The sequence below is a fragment of the Hippoglossus hippoglossus genome, chromosome 24, assembly GCF_009819705.1.
Source record: "Hippoglossus hippoglossus isolate fHipHip1 chromosome 24, fHipHip1.pri, whole genome shotgun sequence".
Lineage (NCBI taxonomy): Eukaryota > Metazoa > Chordata > Actinopteri > Pleuronectiformes > Pleuronectidae > Hippoglossus > Hippoglossus hippoglossus.
The window spans coordinates 7,709,941-7,728,201 of record NC_047174.1 but is presented as its reverse complement, the minus strand read 5'-3'; the positions used below and the strand labels follow the sequence as shown (position 1 = coordinate 7,728,201).

At 42.0% G+C, this 18,261-nt stretch overlaps 1 protein-coding gene across 4 annotated transcripts in view; it reads left to right on the top strand.

Moving 5' to 3' along the window:
• Positions 1–4,136: 4,136 nt before the first annotated feature.
• The window catches only part of akap12b (A kinase (PRKA) anchor protein 12b), a 45,125-nt gene continuing 31,000 nt past the window's right edge, over positions 4,137–18,261 (top strand). For all 4 annotated transcript variants that reach the window (XR_004613209.1, XR_004613208.1, XR_004613207.1 and 1 more), the window contains exon 1: positions 4,137–4,523. Coding sequence is in view for 1 of the 4 variants with exons in the window: in XM_034579173.1 (XP_034435064.1) it covers positions 4,389–4,523 (135 nt within the window). In the remaining 3 variants the exon portion in view is untranslated. The remainder of the gene's footprint in view (positions 4,524–18,261) is intronic.

The following is an 18,261-nucleotide window of genomic DNA, read 5'->3' as shown; positions in this document are numbered from 1 at the left end:
GACAGGTCCCCTCAGACGTCGGTGTGGGTTTGAACTCCCGACCTCCTGGAAAACTTCTCAGACGATTCCCGGCTCCATTACATGTCTGGGCTCCACCAAAAATCTCAGAGCGTTTCATTTTGCATCTTGTTAATCTGATTACTTACACATTTCTTGCAAGTTTGCACCATGGCTTTACTACAGCTGCTGTCAGACGTGCACTGAAATGTGGAGATCCCCTCCACAATCCCTGGAGGGACTGTGGACTGTTGATGTGCAGTAAACACACATGATCTCTGCAGCAGATTGAAGACGTTACATCCTGCCTCTCCCTGCTGCTCCGCCCCCTCGCCTGCACGCTGGGGAGAGTTTCCCCTGCTGTCTCTCTGCTAACGTTTGCTTTGCTTCCTGTCACGTTTGGTCCCATGAATTATCCCAATTATGCAAAATTGTATATATACGCTGTCCTTTATTTTTTTTTTCTTCTTGTTTTTCGGAGCTAAAGCCTTCATTTGCTGCTTGTGACAAAGTATCTGTCTGCACGGTGCCCTCGGCCAGACATCCAGCCTCAGGGCCACATTCTTCACTTGGCCGTGTCTGTGTGGGGGAGAAAAACTGCATTTCACAACATTTGGTTGTCACATTTAAAGATGTGTGTATATATGCTGTGTGTGTATGTGGCTGCAGGAGTCGACACTTTCCAATCTGTCCTAACATTCAAAGTTAATGCTTAGATTTGACAAATACATCTTGTTTTGATGGTTGTTCCTTTTAAATTTAAGTAAGACACTGATTGTATTTGGACAAAAATCCTTGAGTGGATTCGTATTTCCAGTAAAGTGTGAAAGGTCTGTTTAAGTGCGCTCGGTGCTCTTACATCATGAGATGAGCGGTAAGAATCTCCCTCCCCTGTCTTACTCTCCCCCTTCATCCCCCCGTCGTCTATCAGATGACATCAGCACTGCCACTCCGAAGGTCATTGATCACTCAGCTGCACATGTGTAATGAGGTTTCCTTGTCTTGGTTCGCTCTGTCTTGTCTCTCTTATTCTATGATTATTTTATTTTTTTACAACAAGAATAAACAATATGATGCTTTACTAGTCTGGGATGATTTTGTGCCACAAAGGTGATGAGACAATTTTATTCATGGGGGTTTGGAGATTCTGTTGTAACATCCTCCTGCTTCTGAAATACCAGGGTCAATACTGTGCATTGCATTAACGTTGTAAGACTTTGTGTGAAATGAATCATTTTCAAAATGTAAAATATTCACTGTTCCCTTCAAAGTTTTTCTGTCTCGACTGACACAAGACGTCTTATTACGTTATTAATGTCCTGACAGATGCTTGCATTTATCGAATATCATAATATAATTGAAAACAACTGAGTTCAAGATCCGGAGTTACTTCCATAACCACAGTTACAGCTTTTCTCATGTCCTGTAGAAACGTTAGTAGTTCAGGTCGAGGGCTAATGTTTCTGAGACTGTGTCATACAGTGTCTTATCTCGGCTGCTGGGGAAGTTGCCTTGTCCCTTCTAAACAAATAACCATTAACAGATACGCCTCGACTCCTTTGATTCAATTGAACACTGTAGTTCAGCTGCTTCATGAACTCTGATTGTCGTTTTTTCAGTTTTTGTTTTGTGAATTTCATTCCTGTGGAAATAATTGAAAATCTATTGGTGGAAGCTCAGTGTTCTGGCTCTGTTTGGGCCATCATGCCAGCTGGAAGGTCATCATGTGTTTTAAAGAGACGAGACAGACCATAATACTTTGGGGCTGACATGTTGGTTTATACAGATATTATACATTGGCTGAAATCATGTTAGGAGTTGAACAATCTCTTGTTAGCACTGACAACAAACCTGGACAATATTAATGTAAATAAAGGTGTCATCTGCATAAATGTGGACTTTTTTGGCCTCGACCTTTTGAGGAACGGACGGAAAAATAACCATTTCAGGAGCGAACACGTTCCGTAGACATTCAACCAAAAATCACTTGAGTGAGCGCGTCGCATGTCGGGGGGTGGATTTGGGTAATGTGGGACACCCAAACTTCAATCTGTGGATTGAATATTAATAATCATAAAAAAAATTGGTAACATTGAGCTTGGCATGCATGAAGTGTTTGCTAATGATTTCCCGAAACCCCCCAAAGATCAGCGGACTGACTCTTACACCAACAAGGTAACAAAGAGCCAAAAGAACAAAACGCTCTTTGTTTTACACGTAGACTTGATTGTTTACGCCAGATTCTTCCATTAGCTCATCATGTGTCTGTGGTTACTTTGATTTCATAACGTTATGATTTCTCTAATTTGATCTTCATGTGTCACTGCTGTCAGCACTGTGGATGGAGCAGGAGCTCTGAGGCCGTACAGAACCAGTGCATGATGGGAACTTAAATGCAAAAAATCACTGGTTTCTGTGCGAGTGGAACCTCACTTCAGCTTCAGGGACGTCGTGGACCATCGATTGTGTTTTTCCACAAAAATAATGTTATAAATTGAACGTTTGCATTGTTATTTGTCGACGTTTTGCTTTATATCTATTTTAGTCTTTAGTCCAAACATCCAGGTCAATCCAGACAAGTTTTTGAGGGCAAGTCATGTCCTAAGAATTTTAGAAATTTCAAATGACTACATAGATTGGTGCCATAAACATGAATTAATGCGACGTATATCCTCAGTTTATTTTCCATCTATTGACTTTGCTGAGTCTTTTTCTAAATAAAATACTCATATAAAGATTATATTGGAGTATTTCTCTGTTCAGAGTGTTTGTTTGGGATGCTGTATGCTGTGTTTGGGGTTTTGCTGCAGCGACCCTCCATCGTCTATAGGCCTGTGTGAACTTGGCTTTGAGAACTCGGGCTGTAATTTGCACGTTCTAAAATTCCAAACAAAATACATGTCCCCGACCGGCAATTAACGTTTAAACCTGAACATCATCTCCCCATCGGAGCGGCAGAGCTGCTCAGAGCATCGGGGACAACAAGTGTAACTGTACGAAACATCCAACCAGACAAACTATGAAGCTGCGTTTTTTGGGAAACCCTTGATAGATTTGAGCGCTTTTCACATTTATTTCGTTTTTACACAAACCACAAAGAAACATGGCTGTTTGTGTGATGTGAAAAAGTTTCACCACAAAGTTTATTTGCATGTAAGAGCAGATGTTAACCTTGTTAGCCAGAAATAAGGGCGGATAAAAAGAGAGACGAAGATGTTGTCGTGATGAAAAATGTTTTATATGTATCTGGTTTACGCAGTTTTACTACAATCGATATCCTTAAGATAATATTCAAAATGAGATATGGTAAAAGTATAGTGTGCTAAAGTATCCGAGGTAATATTCCTAATTGATAACTTTAGTCACGCCAACAAAGTTATTGTTAAACAGCATTGACATATATTACTTATGAAGAGTTGAAAAGTCAGAAACCTCACAACTTTCTTCACATTTTCAAATGTTACACATGTTAAATAAATAAATACATAAATTTCTCATGTGAAAGAACCTAAACTGTCTTAACTGTCTCAAAAACTGTGTTCAAACAGGTTCCCTATTTCACAGCTTATTATGTTTTATTTGGCTCTTTGGTGTTACGATAAAATGAAGCACAGTAAAAGTATGAAGCCACCTCTTTATAAGTCCCTCGTGTGTATTAGTAGTGTTTCTATAAAATCTTTTTTTTCTCACATCATGTGACAAACCAACACGTTTAGATTTCAAAGTTCCTCGTGTAAGTTTTGATGTCAGCAGGATTTACTCTCATGTGTCAGAGATACGTGTTTTTCTAACATCTCTAATTTAATTGACTTATCTCTGTGAGCAGATCTAACCTACTTCCTGCTGGGGGCGGATACACAATAATCACATTAAAAAGATCTATGTGTGTGTGTCTGTATGTATGTGTGTGTGTGTGTGTGTGTGTGTGTGTGTGTGTGTGTGTGTGTCTGTATGTATGTGTCTGTATGTATGTGTCTGTATGTATGTGTGTGTATGTGTGTGTGGCATCCTCCTCTTCTGTCTTTCAGATGCTGCATGTCTTTCCTCCATTAGTCTGTGATGCTGCAAGGCGGAGCCCCATGTGACCCTGAGGGGAGGTGTTGGAGGAGGTGGTGATGGAGGAGGAGGAGGAGGAGGAGGGGGGGTGTCCTGTAAGAGTTTGCTGGTCCTCCTCACTCTTCATCACTCCACATCCAGGTCACCCCGGGGCGGAGCTGCCTGCACCGCACAGCCAGCCGGACGCGTCTCGGATACCCTCATCTTCTTCTTCTTCCTCCTCCTCCGATAACACGCACTTCTCTCTCCGTCCTGGTCGCCACCGGACGTTCATTTTTTCATCCAGAGCGAAAGTATAACCGCAGACAGGGCCCCCTTCATCCCCGGTGTTCGCCATGGGAGCAGAGAGCTCAGTGCAGCGGGACGGGAAGAGCCAGGAGGAGGATGCGTCGGCTGCAGCCTCCGGGGGGGAGCTGAGCGCGGAGCTGGAGGTGCTCCGGGAGGAGGGAGGCGGCGCGCTGGACACCAAGGTACCGACTCCTCTCACTCCATCCCCCGCCACCGGCACACACACACACACACACCTCCTGGCACAGGACCGCAATGTCACCTCACACACATACACACACACCACTGCGTAACTTTATGCGTCTGTACCTGGTCTGTACACGAGCCAGTTTACCTGTGTGTTTGCAAACATACCTGCCTCCTCCTCTTCTTCCTCCTCCTCCTCCTCCTCCTCCTCCTCCTCCTCCTCTTCTTCCTCCTCCTCCTCCCCTCCTCTATCCTGACCCTCTGTGCGCATCGTGCTGCAGCGCACACGCTCCATGTGCGCGCCGCGGTTTTCTGCTGAGTAATGTTTGGACTTGTTCTGCAGTGATAAAACAAAACCCAGCAGCAGCTCAGCTCGGTTCAGATCTACAGACTCACACATGGACTCAGCAACACTCTGGATGAACAATACACACACACACACATTCATGTTGTTGTTTGTATGAACCTGACATGTTTGGAGCTCTTGATTGAATTAACACCACAAGGACCAGACTCACATGATTTGTGATTACACTCATTTAATCAAACTTTTTACCTTTTTACTCTAAATATCTACAAGAAATAATATATGAATACATAAGATATTAGATATTAAAAATAGTCAAATTGTATTGCAGAATGTTTCTTTACAGCAAAACCTAAATCTAAAATAGAAACCTTTCTATTTATTCTACTTATCAACAAATAGAAAAAAATGGCTTTTTGTATCTTCCTCCTACAGGGGAACATTAAAAAATATAATATTAATGTAAAAAGATGAAAGAAACAATATTATTATTATTATTATTACAGTTATTAATAATAATAATTGTTATTATTATTATAATGGTGTGAGGGGGGAAAGTGGAATAATGCATATAAATGATCTAATGTAATTTAAAAATAAGATTTTCTATAAATTAATCGTTTAGGTTTTTTTTTCTTCACAATTACATTGTGTGTCTCATCCTCTGCAGATGTGCTGGAGTCACGGGACCCAGAGAAAACACATCAGAGCTTTACAATCGACTTAAGTTATCAGTTAATCTGCTGATTCTATTTTTTTTGTTAATTGTTTCTTCAAGAAAATGTTAGCAACACTACAAAACTAGAAGAAATTCAATTAATACAATAATAATGATATGATACGAAAGAGACATTAGTTAATTAATTGATTATGAAAATAATTGCACATTAAATTTCTGTCACTCAACGAGGCAGTAAATCATATAATCGAATGAAACAATCTTACTAATGGCCTCAGAGTTTGATAAACTATTAATAAATAATAAAATGGCTCAAATTCAATAATAGAGCTTGGTAGCCGTGTCACTGTTGACACACTGAGCTACTGAGCACAGGCGCGTTTGAACGAATCAAACATTTGTCTCTTCCTCAGCCTTCAGTATGTTGGGCTCCAGATGTCATCATGCGAGGCATCCTGTCCACTCAGCGCTTTTACCTCGGTGTAAATTGCTCAGCTCCGTGTGAATGAATATTTGGAAGGTGCCCGCTAATGACTGTGCGTGTTCCGTCACCTGCTCTGTTCACGCCTCGTATAACCTATTGGATTTATTGACTTTTTGGCAGGCGGGAGGTCAGCGGGTCAGATTTTGGGGCCCTGGCTCTCCTCACGAAAAGGTCACCGCGGAAATTTTAATGACACCGAGGGAGGCAGAAAGCACGAGGGGCTTAACGCCAGGATTTTAACTCATAGCTGCGTTTATTCCCTCGTGTGTGAGGAGCTGTCGTCACAGGGATCATCAGCCAAACTCGTGTTGTTTGTTGGTCGCTGCTCTCGTATTCCCAATCAATAAAAACAAAGCATCGGAGAAATATTCAATCATTCATTCACAGAAATTCAATCATACACATAAATCAATTCTCCAAGCGGCCAAGCGGCCCGTTGACGTGTTCCTGTCACATCGAGTAACATCCGAGACAAATTTGAACCTGATCGAATTTGAACTGGAAGAGCTTCACAACTTGAGATTATTTGTCTCAGTGAATTTCATCAATCTGCCATAAACGTTTTGATTCAGATAGATTTATGAAGATACAGGGACTGAAGATGGGAAAATGACAGATATGCTGTTATGACTCTTTTCCTGAAATAAGATGGAGTGTGTTTGATAACATTTTGTGCTGTACAGGATTTTTGTGCACGTTGACACTTCATATAAGTATATGGTGCAAAATCTGGCCACGATTCCGTTAAATAATCTTAAAAATAGTGAAGGCTTCAAGCAATGCTTCGTTTCATTATTCATCAATCTACCAATTATTTAGTGACACGAGAAAAGAGTGATAAATGGGCGTCACTACTTCCTGGAGCCCAAGGTGTTGTCACGTTGCTTGTTTTTCTAACCGATAAGAGTATATAGAACAGATATAATAACATAAGACAAGGAAATGCAGCAAATCCTCAGATATATTTGTGCAAAAATGACCTTTTGAAGCTTTATCAATGATCAGAGTAGCTGCGGATTAATTCTATTAACGATTTATCCAATACTTATTTCAGGAAAATCCTTTCTGGATACTCTGAGCTTACAGATATCTCTTTGATCTTTGACTGGCAAGAACTGTGTCTTATGAACCCGGGAGGAGGACCGTGCACGGCCTTGGCAGTGGAACGTGTTTTATTGTTGAAATCTCAGAGGAAGGAGGGAGTAACAGGAAAACTGCAGATTAAAAGGTTGTGGACGATCTGAGATAAAAACAATGGATTATTCTCGGAATAAATCAGGAACGTGGAAACCGACGTTATTTGAAATGGCAGGAAAAAGGGTCACATGAGCTTGTATCTGTACGTGATCAGGTGTGTGTGTGTGTGTGTGTGTGTGTGTGTGTGTGTGTGTGTGTGTGCGCGCGCGTTTGGACGATGAAGTGGAAATGGATGGAGCCGTGCTGCTTGATACACAGTTGATAAATATCCTGCTCACGCCACAGAGGAATCTTTCTCTCTCCACCATCACCGACCAGCCTGCTTCATACAATATATGTTTTCTCAATTTATCTGAATATTCGAGAATGTTTTCTGGACATTTTTCCTTTAGCCAGATGTTGCTGTTTTATTCCATCACCACCACTGAGCTGCTGTGTATGAACTCTATGACCTTTCAGGGACATTTCAAACGGAGGCATTACATGTGCCATAAGGTGTCTTCGTTCCTATCTGGCCTCAATCTGATTAGGATTCTTAAATCAGTTACACTAATCACAGATTTCCCTCCAGAATATGACAGTGAAATTAGTGGTTTGTATGTAAATGCACTTTATACACGTTGCCACAACCTCCTTGAAGCTGCCTGCTGCTGATCCCATTTCAAAACTAGTCTGGACGGAGTGAAATGGAGGTCGGTTAGAAACGATGATGGAGACACTAGCGGTGAGAGCAAAGTGTGGTAACACTTACTGGTGGCGACTGGTTGCGACTGGTGATGTCTGCGTTGTGATTTATTCGATGGAAAGGCCAGACTGTGTCTGTCTTTGGAGGCGTTCTCCGTTTATTCTGACAAAACGAGGCCTAACGCAACATTGTGTGCGTATGTGTGGAGCGCCAACACAAATAATTCAGTAATTCAAAAGCCAATAACTTTGAATGACAGAAATGTCTCGTACATCTCCCATTGAATACAACCATAGAAAGGGGGTAGGTGAAGACGCACCCTTTTAAGGAGGGGGTGCCCCAAAAGTGGACGTAGGGTTACAGGATTCTAACAATAAAATGTGATTTTAATGCATATTGGACACATAATACTGCTGTATCATTGGCATTGTTACATCAGTAACAGTTCCACCTCGTCGTCGGGCCAATGAAAGAAATCCCTGCTCTTACTTTCTACCATTGGCTCTCTTGCAGTTCGTAGTATTTTCTGCAACTATGCAATCAACTGCAAATAGACAGTTTGCAGCCAGTGGATACGTGATGTGTATTTTCAGGTGGGTTAGTATTATTTCTGGTACAGTTGTAAAACGCTCATCTGGACGGTTTTAGTTTTAAAAGCTCTTACGTAGTGTGGATGTAGCCTGAAACTTGCCTTGTTCATATAGTAGATTTAATTTCAATTCCCTCCTGTGTGGTCTTCAGTGCCTTGTAACTGCAGCCAGCAGTGATGTCACAGTGCACCGACCCACCCTGCACTACACTCTGACATCAGTGCAGCAAGGTGAGAAGTGAACTCACTGGGGATCAGCAACAACACGACTTTCTGCACGTGCTAAGTTGCTCTTTGAGCCGCGGAGACAATCGTGAGGTCGTGTTACTTCAGCGTCTCGGTGAGAAATGACTCATTGTGATTTTTCAAACATTACCGACATGTAAAAGTGACACAGGAGGTCACAGAGTATTTTCTTCCTTAACTCCCCAAACTATTTCCATTTCTTGTACCTCAGCTGCACAAGAGTTTTCTGTGAATACAGGAAACTACATTAAATGTCAACGTACCCACTCACTCTAAGGAAACAATAGCAAACACACAGCAGATAACCACCTGAGCATGAGACCTGCATCACATGTCAGGTTCTCCACCCATCACAATAGCGTTAGCAGGTGACTCCAATGATCCCACATCCTGTTATGTAATATCATGTGCGCTGATTAAGGCTGGTGCGTTCCTGTATAATGAGCTGCGGCTGATCAGACGCTGCCGTGGCTCTGATTATCCTGTTTTGCAGGGAGAGACAGAGGGGGTGGAGGGAGGAGGAGGAGGAGGTGGTGGAGGAGGAAGGGGTCAGACAGAGGATCTATTGAGGATGGGATGGGATGGGGGACAAGCCCCCGGGGCCCCTTATGTGCAGCGGCCCAAAACAAGGGGAAGGAACCGACAGGGTGGGAGGTGGAGCACCATTTTGCTCGGGCAGGGGAAGAAGAAGGGATGGGTGTAGAGCGAGAGAGAGAGAGAGAGAGAGGGGGGGGGGGGGGGGGGGGGGGAGTTAGTGGGGGACCTGCCAGTGCGACATAAAGGCAGAAGAATCAGCCGATTGTTCCTCAGTCCTCCCTCCTGCCTGGTTTTAGCTGATGACAAAGGTTGAGGGAAAATTTTTAAAAAAGAGCAAACTCGAGTGTGTGTGTGTGTGTGTGTGTGTGTGTGTGTGTGTGTGTGTGTGTGTGTGTGTGTGTGTGTGTGTGTGTGTGTGTTGAAAGTGTAGGCACGGGCCCACAAAGTGATCACAAATCCACTCGCAGCTATTTTTACCCTAAACATGCTCACCCTGCAAAACTGGCATGAAAACACCAGCTGTTGTTTGAGCACAAATAAAAAAAAATATGACATTTCCCAGTTTTGTTTGAGAAATTATACTTTTTTGCTCTCAGAAATATTCTCTATAAACTTACTGTCTTATAATTCAGACTCTAAGTGCGTTGGTAATAGTTATAAATGATCTAAGTCACAAAACATCTAACTGAGGTTTCACCGTCTCTCCTTGTCGTCCATAACTCGTCTTTTTCTTTCCCGTTTGCACGTTAACATAATCGTTCAAACTCTTGTTTTTTTTTCAGGATCACTTTCATAAAGGTATCAGCCAATCGTGGTACACTATAAGTTTAGCCTATATCAAATCGTACCTTAGGCAGCCATGGTCCTCGGCCTCTTTAGACGAGGGGCTAGCGTTCCCAGCAGGACGTCAAACTGTCCCACAGACACTGACCTAAAATATGTCCAAAAACTCAAAATCCTAATGTTGAGTCCTTCATCAGTTGCCGCAAATCGATTCGTACAATATATTGAACAAATATAGGAACTGTTTCAAATCTCTAGTTGGTATAATTAGTTCAGATGCAACATATTTTCAGTCGAGTATTTCTCATCTTCATGTCATTTTTCTCTTGATATCCATCAGAGGCAGATTAGTTTTCTCTTTAACGACACTGGAGATGCACCAGTGACAACTGAAACAAAATGGCTGTGTGTCTAAGTGGATAATAACATTTAAGACAAAGGAGGACAATGACGTATAAGGATGTGTTTTTTCAACAAAAACGTAGAGCTGTGAGAGGGATGGTTATAAAAAGAAAACACCTGGTCTGCAGTGTTCCTCATTGCTTCTCTCTCTCTCTCTCTCTCTCTCTCTCTCTCTCTCTCTCTCTCTCTCTCTCTCTCTCTCTCTCTCTCTCTCTCTCACCCCTCCTCCACGAACCTGTTCAACTCCCTCCCTCTCTGTTGCCGTTTTTTTGCTCGTCATCCATTTTTCATCGGCTCTGGTCCTGATGCAGCACTAACTGCATCACAGAGCAGAGCGGGAGGTGTGTGTTCGAGGCCATGTTGTGTGTTTTATGACGGTGTGTCTTTAGGGAGCTGTTGGAGCATTTGAAGGACGATCGCAGTATGTGGGCCGCTGTAGCAGAGTTTAGTCTCTATAGCTCAGCTGATTCGTCATCTTTGGTTTTAAAGAACATTTCTATCTCTGACAAACAACGACTTGATTTTAACTTTTACACAAATAGCGGAAACTGTGTATCTATAATACCCCTGGAGCTCGTACATTTTCCTACAGTATAGTACATTGAATTCTTCGACTCGCTCTCAAACACAAATAAACTGCTTCCCCATGTGCTTAACTGCCTTATATAATGTTTCTCCTGTAACACGTTCAATCTAATTTATTCATTAGCTGGTTAACCTTGAATTCCTTAAAGACAACATTTTAAAAACTTGCCCGATCATGCTTTTCTTTAACCTTTTAAGATAGATTTATTTCTTTAAATGAGTGATTCATTCTCTTATCTCACCTCATCCAGATTATTGCAGTGCGGAGTTTACATCCCTCGGCCAAAATAGGAAATAAATTTAACTGCCTGACCTTTAACAAAATCACAGAAGCATGAGCACTCACTCACCTGCTTTAGCTTCCCTTCACTCGCTGCCAGAATTGAGTTTAAATTATGACTTTTTGACTTTTCAGCTACTTGGCTGAACCTCTGACTCATTTACGCTCCAGCTTGAGTTCCTCTGATAAAACCCTGTGCGGTAAACTGTTAGTTATCATCCAGATCCAAGCTGTGAAGACCAAAGAGAGTTTTTACTGTTAGTTCTCCGTCCCTCTGGACAAATACTGACCCAAGGAACTCAAGCTCCTTCCAGACCAAGGACTGAATATAAAGAACTGCACCGAATTGTAGATATTCTCCTGAAATTATCCGGAGGGGCTAATAATATCCAGACATGTTTTCTGGAGTTAATGTCTACAAAAGGCTTTAGACTCCAACTCACTGCCTGATTTTAAACCGTCTCATAAAACTTTCTTACACCATATGTCTTTTGCTTAATTACTTTATTTGTAACTTGAGTTCACGAGTTAACATCCGTTCTGTGCGTCCGCCACTTTTATCAAATCCACACGAAGCAACATGTTTTCATTCGTCGGCAGCTGTGAACCGCTGACGTCCGAAGAGAATTCAAAACACGCCACTTCCTCTAACAACAAAAAAATCCAATTGCAGCTGTGATTGAAAGAGTCGTGACTGACCTCACGAAGTTAAGGTGCTTACGTCACGAGTCCCGTAGTGTAAATACAGCGTTTACTGTATATTCACTTACAACGTCACAAACTGTGAGCAGCGCTGCATCGGGACCCAGTGAGTGGTGTCTTATGAAGCTCTGCGCTGTCTCAGGATAATTAGACAGATACAGCAAAGTGAATCAAGCGGTCACTGCTTACTCATTTGAGCCCAATGGAAATATGCTTTTTTAAACGCTGAACAACATGCTCGCTGCTGTGGACGCCGGAAGAACAACAATCTTTCATGCATGATAACTAAGCGTCCGATGACAACGACAACATTCCACGTGATTTATTGTGACACCAAAAACACCAGAGCTAAATATGCCTGTTTGTGATTAAGCAATTCACGTTGTTGTTTTTTCATGAAGAGATGATTTAGATGCATCAGTGAATTACAGCTCTGTGAAGCTGACAAACAAAAGGGACGAGACGCTGAGCGAGAGAACAGCTGATTTCTCTCACATGTCTCCTCAAACTGTGTTCAAATTAAATGGGACTCGGAAACATTTGAGGGAGTTTTGAACACCAGGCTGACGGGTGTGATATCCGCTCCCCTGCTTTAAAGCTGCACTGATCAATGCTGTGATATTCATAACGGATCAATTTGAATCAATCATTGAAGCAGCCTTCATCAATGATCGTTCAGAGGAGTGATGCATACACTTAGTATAGATGTTTGATTGGTTCATCTAAATAAGCCATAGATCATGTCTCTAATCGTATTGATTGCAAAATGTAATGCATCACTACACAGTATGATGTCATTTTCTGATCTCATAGTGATGTTATGAAGACGTCATTGCTACCATGTGATCGTAAATTATTTTTTGATGGATGAAAGTGTTTATAGTCTTATCGGATGGAGAGATACCTCTGGAAACAGGTCTGTGAGACTTTCCAGGTTAAAAATCTGAGATTCTCATCCTACGTAAAAGTCTTTGATATCAAATATTCACTCAGTGAAAGTGACTTATTTATAGATTAGCTTTTAAACTATTGTTTCAGTGTCAGTTTTAGTCTGGGATTGAATTATTAAAAAAAACAGAAGAATAGAATAGAAGTATATCTGTACCAGTAACATAAACAGTCATTGTTAGAATCAGAAAGTTGTTGTGAAGCCATTTCATTCATCCACGTTGTTTGTTGCAGTTATTAGAATTAAAATATTCCAGGGTTAATTATTTAAATCATATTGTGATGTGCTGTCAGCATATCTCACTGATATTTATTGTTTGTCCTTGTGTGACCTTGACTGTGGCCCAGTAGCCTGCAGTCTGCTGCCGTAAAGATAATGTTTTTATAATGTCATTTCAAATATGAAACAGTCATTGTTCTAGTTATTATTCCCCGTCCTGATCCGCCCATGTTGTTTATGCATTCTTGGTTTTTAGTCTCTAATCTAGATCCGTTAGTTGGTGTAAAAATGCTTTAAATAACCTTTTTGTCTGAGATAGACCCTCTAGACTCCCTGCCACCAAACCAAGACCCATGAGCATGACTCAAACTACATGCTGATGTTTCTCCATGGATATGTGGTGTGGAAATAGGCAACAATTTACCAACACTTCGGCTAAAACAAACCTTACAAGTCCTAACTTCAATGTTGTTATTCACTTTTCTCAATTGCCTCCAATTGGGCAAACCCATGAATATCTATATTTTTTAGTAATCTATCCAGATGTACAATAAAGTAGAACATTTACACATTTATGGAAACTTTGGAATCTGTTATTGAGAAAAGATTGATGCCATCTTTTTAGTTTCATTTTTCCTTTTTGGTTAAAATGATTTAGATCAACAATATACATCCTTCTGAATATTGAATTTTAATAGTTTTACAGCTGTTGGTTTATTTCTCTTTTATGTAATAAAACTTCCAAATAATCAAATTAAAATATTAACTCCAACAATTATTCTGCTTATAAACAGAACATTTTTCTGTTTGACATTAAACTGAACGACATGGTGGCGCAAGATGCTCAGGCCAGAACACAACAAGCCTTCATTGTCTGTGCTAATAGAAAAAAATAAATTAGGATCATAAGAGCGTTCCACTCCCCACTCCCCTTCTTTGTCATTTGAAAATCCTTTAATTTATTTAATGCCGCCGGAGCTTTAAAGCTGCCTCAAACTATGCGAGTCTGGAAAAATGCTCTTTGAATATTTGGATAGTTTGGAGTCGAAGTGACGTCCTGAACCCTCAGTGTTGTTTCTGTGACAAAACGGAGATCAAACATCTACTAGTAGGGCAATAATCTATAAGTAATTTGAGGCCTGAAGCCATAAAAACAAAGTCTGGTTTTAAGCGTCTCTCTAATTAAAACCATGTTTATGGCGTCTGAATGTGTTCCAGCCCCCCCTCAGCCCCCCCCCCCCCCCCCCCCCCCCCCCCCCAGCCCCCCCCCAGTCATCTTCTTTTCTCACATATGGCTCGAGAGCTCTGATGCTTATCGGGATATTTAGAGATTCATGGCAGGAGGGTCAGCGCGGGGGAGGGGGGGGGTTGATTTGTTATTTCAACCCAAATTGACCCCGCCGGGGTCAAGCGCTGGCCAGTGTGTGCAGCCTGATTATGATCGTGTCCTGTGGGGTCTTTTCCTTGCAACAGGGCCCGCTGTTGTTGTTTGGCTCTATTTGCTGTTCAAAGTGTCGCGGCCGCACAGATGAAGGGATGAGCGGGGGGGTGGGGGGGGTTGGGGGTGATGAAAAACAGACAAATTGTGGGAGGTATAGAGACTGGGGGTTTAAAGGGTCAGTGATGCTCTGATGTAGGTAGAGGACGACAACCTGGTTTCATCCGTCGTCCCAGGACGGCAGCTGACAGGTGGACGCCCCGGTTTCCCCTCAGTCTTCCTGTCTTTCTTTCATCCCTTCTTCTCTCACACAAACACAGAGACGCTCGGGTCAGAGTGGCAGAGTTGGCTTTTTTCTCTCCTTCTGCTGTTTTGTTGATCTAATTCAATGTCCCTCAGGTTCTCTTCTCACGCTGTCTGTGTGAAACCAGGCTGAAATCGAATACAGCTGACAGTCACACAAGGTAACTGACGTGGTTTCCTGTGCTGAGAGGTTGAAGGCTGCAGATAATGGAAAACCTTTTACTCTGTTTCCTCAAGAATTCATATATACATGCAACTCATTTTTAAAAGTCGATTACAGTATAATTCCTCCTAGATTCGTTATTTTAATCTTAAAAAGAGCGAAAAGTATCTACCACTTTCAGGGAGGTTATGTTTTCACCCCTGACTGTCGGTCTTTTGTTGGTTGGTTTGTTTGTTTTACCTCAAAGCAGATTTCCATAAAACGTTGGTGGAAGAACCATTCAAATGTTGACACGAGAAAGGGTGTGGATCTAGGATGTCCTTAGAACTTCTTTAACATTACGTTTCTTTCGCATTTTCCCCAATTCATCAGAGAATAATGCATCTTAATTAAGAAATCTGGCATATTTAAGGGAATGATATCTATGAGTGGGGATTCATGTGAGGTTTTCTAATGGGACTGTTGGGTTTAGGCTGTGCCATCCTAGTTTATTCTTGGATTTTAGGTCAAAATTGAAATGTGTGCAGTGTTTCTTTCAAGTGTTGAAGTGATGCACCATCCTTCTTTTCTCAGGATCCTTTTTATGTACGATAACACAAAGCAGAGTTGGTCATGTCCAATTTAATGTACCTGATATAGCAGGAACACATAATTCTATAAAGACATTATTATTTGTGTTTTTCACTCCCTGTACGTCTCCTCCAGAGCCAAAGAGACTTTACACAACTCTTTCACAATAATACTCCTCATGATGATGAGTAAACACAGAATCATGACGTGTACAATCACCTCGAGTCCAAAACTCACCACCGTGAAATGAAAAGCTTCAAGCCGATGCTAACGTGATGAGGACATTTTTGAGCTGGACAAACCCAGAACCGTAATGAAACCATTATATTAGTCTGAGTCTGAATAATCCAATAATGAGTAACTGAATTGTGTTTCGTTGTTTTATTTAACTTTCAGCCAGAGTGAATGTGACTTTCATCCGTTTAAACGAATAGAAAACCTGGCAGCCACACCTTCGGACACACACACACACACACACACACTCACAGACACAAAGGGTGTTTTTTCAGTGTGTGTGTGTGTGTGTGTGTGTGTGTGTGTGTGTGTGTGTGTGTGTGTGTGTGTGTGTGTGTGTGTGTGTGTGTGTGTGTGTGTGTGTGTGTGTGTGTGTGTGTGTGTGTGTGTTTGCCAGTGAAGAGCCCACAGATTTATTGTAACCTGCCTCTCTTCCTGAAAGCCCTCATAAATAAAATCGCAATCTGCTCTGTAGAGGAGAAGTGGGCGAGGCAGCTGGAGAGATGGAGGGAACACTGGAGGAGGAATAAAGAACGAGTACATAGTTCCTTCCCATATCTTTTAAATCTGCGTATGACATCGTACTTTTGTTTGACGTGCTCGGCGTTCATCTATCCACACACACACACACATACATACATGCATGTTACGTGTGCACAGAAGCACAGGTAGCCTCGGCCTGAGCTCCTGAGCAGAGATAATGGCTTGTGGAAACTAGTGAGAGTGTTCTCCGGGGGTCTTGTCAAGCTTTGATCTGTGGTATGTGGTGAATGTTGGGGTCAGGGATAATAGACTGAGGACTGGCAGGGGTGAAGAGACATGAAGAGAGACAGAGAGATGTGATGCTCGCACTCCAGGCCCCTGAAAGCTCCCATCAGGCCTGTTTTGAAATGTTTAAAGCCCGTTGTGGTGGAGTTCGATTAATCAGAAGGGATCAGATACGACAGGATGTGAGGCACCGTTGATACCTCGGCCAAGAGGTTTTGTTTTAACCACTGTCTGTCTGTTGATTTGTTGGTTTGTAAGCAAGACGACAGATTATCATGAAACTTGGTGGCAGGATCCAGTTTGGGTCAGGGATAGATTTTGGTGTGGATCAGGGGGCGGACTCAGGATATATATATATATGTATATATATGTATAAGGAACTGATTTCTAACATTTAACGTACACTGAGGGAGGTCGAAGAAGAACACAGAGACCCGTCCATCATCTTCTCCATCCTCCTCCCTCTGCTGCTGACGCCTGCAGAGAGGGGAGTGGCTTCCGTCCCAGCCTGCAGCTGCAGATTCACAAGTTTAATGATTCATGACAAATCAATCTACGTACATAAATCTTTTACTATATTATGTTGGTTAAAGTCCCTGTAAGCTTAACATGCCAAAAACATACAGCGGTGGATGAGAGTAGTTGGAAATTTCACTTAAACTATAGTTTTCTTACACTTTCTAAGTTCTAAGCTTTTGGGCGTTTAATACAAAATTAAGAATTAATCCACCAACACCAAAGCTCGTTAATTAATGCCTCATTAAAATAAATATGAACTTGAATTTGAACAAATACAAGTTCATATTTACCTTTATTTATATCTTGTTCGTTTAGTTTGAGCAACATCCAAAGTGAGAAAAGGACCAACTTTGGTTTTTGAAGGTTCTTATATGTCAGATTCATATTTATCACACAGACAAGAGAGTGGTGTCAATCAATCATCCAGAATTATTCCTTTAGGATCTTTGAAAGACTCTCGTTCCTAACTTGTTGCCTTTATCCTCATTGTTTTTCCAGTGAATTGAAAGGAGAAGCGTTTTCTTCTTACAGCAAAAGAAGAATGAGCTGAAATAAAATTCTACATCTGCTTCTCCTCCTAAAATGAACCTCACTCACCGAAGTTGGAGCCATTAGGATGAAGGAGTTCACTCCCCCGTCGCTCTGAACACATCCTCCTTCATGTTCGCCCTCATCATTCTGCCTGTCTCTGTCTGCACGTCCCTGCGTTTCACCTCCTCTCACTTCTCCTCTCCCCTGATTTTTATCTCTCCATTCTCCCAGCCGCCCCCACCCCCCACCCCCCACCACAACACTACCCCAGCCCCTCCGACGGCGTCATCCACCTTTTGTCAACTCTGAGACTGTCCACACCTCAGGGGTCGGAGGTGGCGGGGTTAACTGTCACGGACACACCGCGACCCCACAGAGAGTCTTTAAGCCGGTTAGCTCCTACTGCGAGTTTGCTTGTGTGTACATATGTTCATGTGGGGCTGAGACGGACCTGACAGCTCGTGGTACAGCTCAATCTTCCTCCTCACTTCTTTACATTCAAGGGGTTGAACTGTTGGGAAATTATTATTTTTTTCAGATAATGAAAACAGCCATGTCGTCCAG